This window comes from Phocoena phocoena, chromosome 1, assembly GCF_963924675.1.
Source record: "Phocoena phocoena chromosome 1, mPhoPho1.1, whole genome shotgun sequence".
In the NCBI taxonomy this organism is placed as follows: domain Eukaryota; kingdom Metazoa; phylum Chordata; class Mammalia; order Artiodactyla; family Phocoenidae; genus Phocoena; species Phocoena phocoena.
The window spans coordinates 56,527,338-56,533,337 of record NC_089219.1 but is presented as its reverse complement, the minus strand read 5'-3'; the positions used below and the strand labels follow the sequence as shown (position 1 = coordinate 56,533,337).

Below are 6,000 nucleotides of genomic sequence, written 5' to 3'. Positions count from 1 at the left end.
GTGAAGCAGACATTATGCTTTCACAAGGGCTTGTGTTCTCATCAAAATACTTGTTGTAGGTATCACCATTCTAACAGGTAGTTTCATTCTATGGTACAGATCTTAGATTTGATACATAAACATTTGTTTCTTGTATATCTTCACAAGTATATCCCCTAGACCAGGGCTAAATCATCTATCTGCAACATTCAGTTGAGTGCCTACCACAGAGTAAGTACTCAGGGAAAGTACGTTAAATCGAAACATCTTCAAATCACACAGTCTAGTAGCACAAAGTACAAATACATTGCACACTTTTAAAATGCACAAGGATGCCTATTAGGTATAATTGTGTGTATATGTAAATTAGTGCACAGAAAAGACAACTCAAGGTAAAATAACCACACCCTTGAAAATACAGTTACATTTCACAAGTGTTAGTGTGAAGTGTTCTTTCAGATGTGAGTGTAATTCAGATGACTAGCTCTTTCCACGTGGGTTCGATGTTCAAAGAAAATAGTACTGTTGGGTTTATGGCTAGCTAGACACAAGCCACTGGAGACCTTCCCAAGGTGCTGATTAATCATTAGAAGAGTCGGTCTACACTGCTAGGCTTTTGAAGGCTTTCTCACATTTTTTGTCTATATTACTGAGTGAGGACAGATACCATTAGTTTTGAAACAATCATTTTCAAATTTGCCTCTGACAGTTTTCTTTTCTCTCCCCTAACCAACACTATAGTGGAATATATTACCCTTCATATGACTCATTACATCATAAATCTGAGATGTGTCTGGAATGAAATTAGACAGTTAGGTCACACATCTTGTTTTCCACTATTTTCTGAGTCTGAGTAGAACAAGTCTGAAATTGAGGTATGTAAGATACAAAAGTCTTCTGATCAGAAGTTCCTAAATTGAAGTTATTTTCTACAAGGTGTGAGCAACTGTCCTGGAGGATTCTGATGTCGGTGAATAAACAGTGGGATGGGAATGGGGACAACACTCTTGACTCATCAGTCAAAAGCACATCACTCTCTCTCTTTTTGATTGAAGTGACTCCTAAATAATAGACAGACCTTTCGTCATTATTTTCTTCACGGAAATTTCCCTCGAATTTCAAAAGTTCATCCAATCCTCCTGAGAATGGAAGGTGTGGTGAAATTATATTGGGATGCTGATCTGATAATATAAAAAATGCCTGGGTTTCTATCTCCCATGAGTTATTAGAGAAAGAATCTTTAGGTAGAGAATTGTTGCTAGAGAAGCTTTTGCTGACTGCGCTATTTACAAGCCTTTGCTCTCCCTCAGTTTCACCTGATTTAGAGTTGCTGAGCAGGGTGGCATATTTAACAGAGGGTTGTCTCCTACTTTCCTCCTCACAGGTTATCTCTGTGCTCTCAACCTCAGAGAAGTGAGCACTGTTGCATTGGTCACTAATACAAATAGAGCCCTTTTCAAGATCCCGAGTCATCAAAAGTAGAGAGACTGTAGTTGGTGGTACCATCTCATCTTTATTTTTCCATGATGTATCAACACTGATATCTTCTGAAATGGTTTCAGGTTCCAAAAGAAGAGGACCAAATGTCACTGATTCTGTATGCTTGATAAAAAGATGCTCAAATGTTTCTGGCTAAAAGAAAAGACACATTTTAATACTCAATTGTGTTAATTTTTTTTCTTTTTGCTTCACTGTGATATCATGGAAGAAATAGAAGTGTGAAAGGTTAATACTAAAGGACATAAGTCAAGCACAAATTAACTGGTTTTGGTCTGAAATAAACAGACCAAAAATCATAAGGGAGAGGCAGTATAAGATAGTGTTTAAAAGTGGGATGAGACAGACGTGAGTCATTCTGTTTCTATGACCACGGACAAGTACATCAACCTCTCTGCCTTTCAGTTTCCTCATCTGTAAAATTGTGTTCAATATTTACTTCATGGTGTTGTGCAAGGAATAAATTAGATAGTGTCTGAAAGTGCTTAGCTCTCAATAAAGATTGGTTACTGTAATTAGAAAGTGCTATCTTCAGAAGAATTCCTAATATTTTATAGCAAATTACACTTCCATGAACTAAAAAATTTAACCCAAGTTTAAAAAGTAAATTGATATAAAACTGAATGAGCAAAACAACTTGTCCAAAGATAGCTAAAATAAGTACTCCATGACATAAGATATGATATGAAGGTAAACTATATGTGGCCTTATCTGCCTTACATCATACTAAAAATCTGTTTATGACTATCAGAAAGTAAGAACTAAGAATATCTGTTTGTGAAAACAATGAAGGTGAAAAGAGATGATCACAGCCTTTTAAATTACTATTCCTTATAAATAACTTCATATAAAAATACAAACTATAGGACATGTGGAATGAAGACAAAGATGCAAAACAAATGCACATTATATTTTTTATAAGAACAGTGGTTACATCACAACAAAAAATTCTGCCAAGTAGCTACAAGCGAGAATCTGTGCATAAAAAAAGCTCAACTCATACAATGTAAACACGTTGAAAAAATAAATGCAAAATAAAAAATACTGTAGACACATCACATTAAAAAATTAACACAACTAAATGAGGTGCTATAGAAAATGTGCTCAATTTTTGTTATACATATAATTAAACTTTTGAATTTTACAATTTTTAAACTAATAGAATGAATTCAGATTTATTGCTTGAAATAACAATATAACCAACTATTCTTCATAATGGCAAATATATTCCATATAAAAACACAATTCATTTAACATAGTTTTGAACTCTTAAATGAAATATATTGGTGATTATAGCCATAAAGGAATAAATATATGAAACACCAAATATAATGGAATAGACTTATACAGATATTAAAATACTGCATAATAACAAATACTATATTAACACAACCGTTTCTCTTATTCTATGAACATAGTATGTGAAGAGAAAACTGTTCCTGTGCCTATTTTCTTTCTGACAGAAATCTATTAGATTTATAATTTCCTTCAAATATTTTCTTGCTTATTTTGTGTTTCCTAATGTTATGACTATATATGTATAGAATTTCTTAAAATTTAAAGTAACCTAGAAATTAAGATCTCCAAATAAAGGAATGTCATGCTATCAACATGAAAACAAAAAATACAAATAGCACATAGCATACAGTCAAACTCACAGCTGTTCTTCAAATGACGTGTTTGGCATATTTCATGCCCTCTAAAACTTCATAATTGGTAACTAATTATTATGTCAAATAATTTACATGTCTTCAAATGCATTTGATGAAAGATTTCACTAATAATTAAGAAATCACATATCCATATATTATTAGAGTATATTTTATAAATGGGTCACATTTATTAAAAGTATGTTTATTAAAAAATCATTTCAATCACCATATGCATCTAACTTTTCAAGATTTTAGAACAGTCTGGAAGCATATTGAATATGTATTCAGCTGGTAAGAATTAAAGAATAACCTTTCATATTTTCACACTTCAATTTTACATTACAATGATGTCTATTAAAAGTCAGTGAAGGGGGAAAGGACACATTCTTCCTGATTTTTGGGGGTTTTTTTAAGATTCAAATCAAACTATGAATGAAATCTAAATGTAAGTAATATATATGTAGCCTAAATCTGAGTTATTTGGGTTCATCAAACAGAGGCTTTGGTTTATTCTGAATGTGAGCAATATACCACACAAGTTAAATTCATAGAAATAGCAGGTGGTCTTTTTTTCAGGTAGAAAAGTCCTATGTTTGCCTTGGACTAGTTCTAAAAACTCCAGAGAGTCTCCTTTTTTGCATCACTGCCCACTTACCTGACTGCCAGGAGCTTTGGGTGGTTCAGTGCAAATAAATTAAATTAAGTAAGGAATTTCATGAGGAGGTTGAATTGGAGGCTGATGTCTTTTCTGATCTGGTCAATCTGACCTGGATATGTCAGGTCATCCTGGTACAAACTGTAACTTCTACTGGCCTTTGACCAGAACAAACTGTCTTTCTTTGAACTGAAATGAAAGTTAGCACTTAAGCCATTTTTAAGGCTATTGAAAATGAAAATTCCCATATTGATCAAAGTTAGATATACATAAAAGCTATCAATATAAGACATTCAAAAGAATACCCAAATGGGTCAGTTTATAGGCTGAAGAGTCTAAAAGAATATAAGATGGAAAATTTTGGACATAAAATATGAACTAAATATTTTGACTGCATTCTATATTTAGAGCCATTGTATTTGCAAAGCTATGTGTCAGAAGTTGCAGTTTTCACCTAGTCACAGCATAGTCTACTATATATTTGATGATGTCTAATAAATCCGTGGTAAGAGCAATAGTCATAATTCTTTAATGTTTTATGACCAAATGACAAATCAAAAGCTAGATATCATAAATATTACTTTTTAAACTTTAGATGACTTGAAAAGTAATCATACATCCAAACTGAATTAGACTCAGACGTATACCTTGACCCCAAATTTACCCATCTATTTTAAGTTCTAAATCAACATAATCCACCATATTTTAGTTCTCAATAGTTCCACCAAAATTTTTTAGATTGTCTCCCCTTCTTCAAAATGTAAAAATCTTCTAATACTCTATAGAATGTTGGGAAGTTGGTAGATTGGGTTCATCTGTAGTGATCATGATTAAACTTCAAAGAATGTCCATTCTCTGTTCAGATAAAATAAAACAAAATAAGAAAGAAAAATAAAAAAATCACTCAGAAAGCAAAAGATAAAAGATTTCAAAAAGATGTTCTGTCAAGCATGAGTTCTGGATTATAAATTCTTGTGTTATACTACAGTAATGCATGTTTTTAGGAAAAGATAAAATTCCGAATTAAGGTGGCCTCTTGCATTTTCTTAATGCATGCCCTAATATCACACTCTAAGGACAGCCTTAATGATCCCAGAAAAGGAAAAACTATAGAGGAATAACAGAATAAGTAGAATGAGGAAAAACAAAGAGCTGGAAAAATAAAAAGGAAGTAGAGGAACAGCACTATTAAAGAGTTTGGAAGAAGAAAGAGTAAAAGAGTGTATCTCTGAAAACAAATATTTAAAAATTAAAAGAAAGAAGAATTGAAATAGTGAAGAAGAATAGAATGACAGAATCATTATCATGCTTTTTTTAATCTAGAGAAATGTTCTAAGAAATCATCTGGTCCACATTTCTCCCTTTTTATAGACAAAGCAATCAAGGCTTAAAGTTGCACAGCTAATTATAGCAGAGTGAGGCCCCTGACTTTTTTTCTACTCCAACAAGCTTTCTATAATACAATGGAAGATGAAAACATATTCCAAACACAAGTAGGGAGGAGAACATGTTGTTTTGCTTTTTCTATTTGTTGTCATAGATTTGAGCTGATTAAATTCATCCTCTCTTCTGGTTCCTTATAACCCAAGGGCATATATATAGATATTAAGAAGAACAAGAAAATAGAGAAAACTGAAGTCATATTTTAGGGAAGTGAAATATATACTTCTAAGCCCAGTCATGTGCCCTTCTAGAAAGAACTTCTTACTCAAAGCTGCACCAGCTCTTCTACACTTCTGTAAAGCCATTCTAGCAATTTCAGGGATGCTCTGCCTCAGATCCATGAGAATGGTGTTCTGGGAGCTTGTGGGTTGCTGAGCTTCTTATTTGGAGAGCTAGAACAGGCTGAGCAATCTAGGATGGTCTTTGAACCACAAGAAAAAAATCCATTTGTTTTTAGATTTAACACTCTAAAGTAGGGTGTTAAGTGGAGTACACTCGTATGGAAATAGTCATAAATGTAGACAACAAAGGAGCAGGGATAGACTCCCCGCACCTCAAATATGGATGGCTTGGATTTAGAGGAAGAAAGTAATATTTTAGGCAAAAATGCTAAAGAAAAAGGTAAAACAAAAACAAATTGGCTACAGTCTTTTAAACACTGTGAAATATGAATTAGAAGAAAAGCAAGGTTATTGACTCACTGCAATACATTTTCCTACCATAAGAATTCAGCCTTTGTTTAAAATTTTTATTTTTATCCTCTTTAAGAACTTT

The 6,000-nt window shown here is 32.9% G+C and overlaps 1 protein-coding gene across 1 annotated transcript in view; it reads right to left on the bottom strand.

The window, feature by feature from the left end:
- Positions 1-266: 266 nt before the first annotated feature.
- The window catches only part of LEPR (leptin receptor), a 76,885-nt gene continuing 71,151 nt past the window's right edge, over positions 267-6,000 (bottom strand). Inside the window, exon 18 of the mRNA XM_065884304.1 lies at positions 267-1,611. Coding sequence (XP_065740376.1) covers positions 784-1,611 — 828 coding nt within the window. The 3' untranslated portion in view covers positions 267-783. The remainder of the gene's footprint in view (positions 1,612-6,000) is intronic.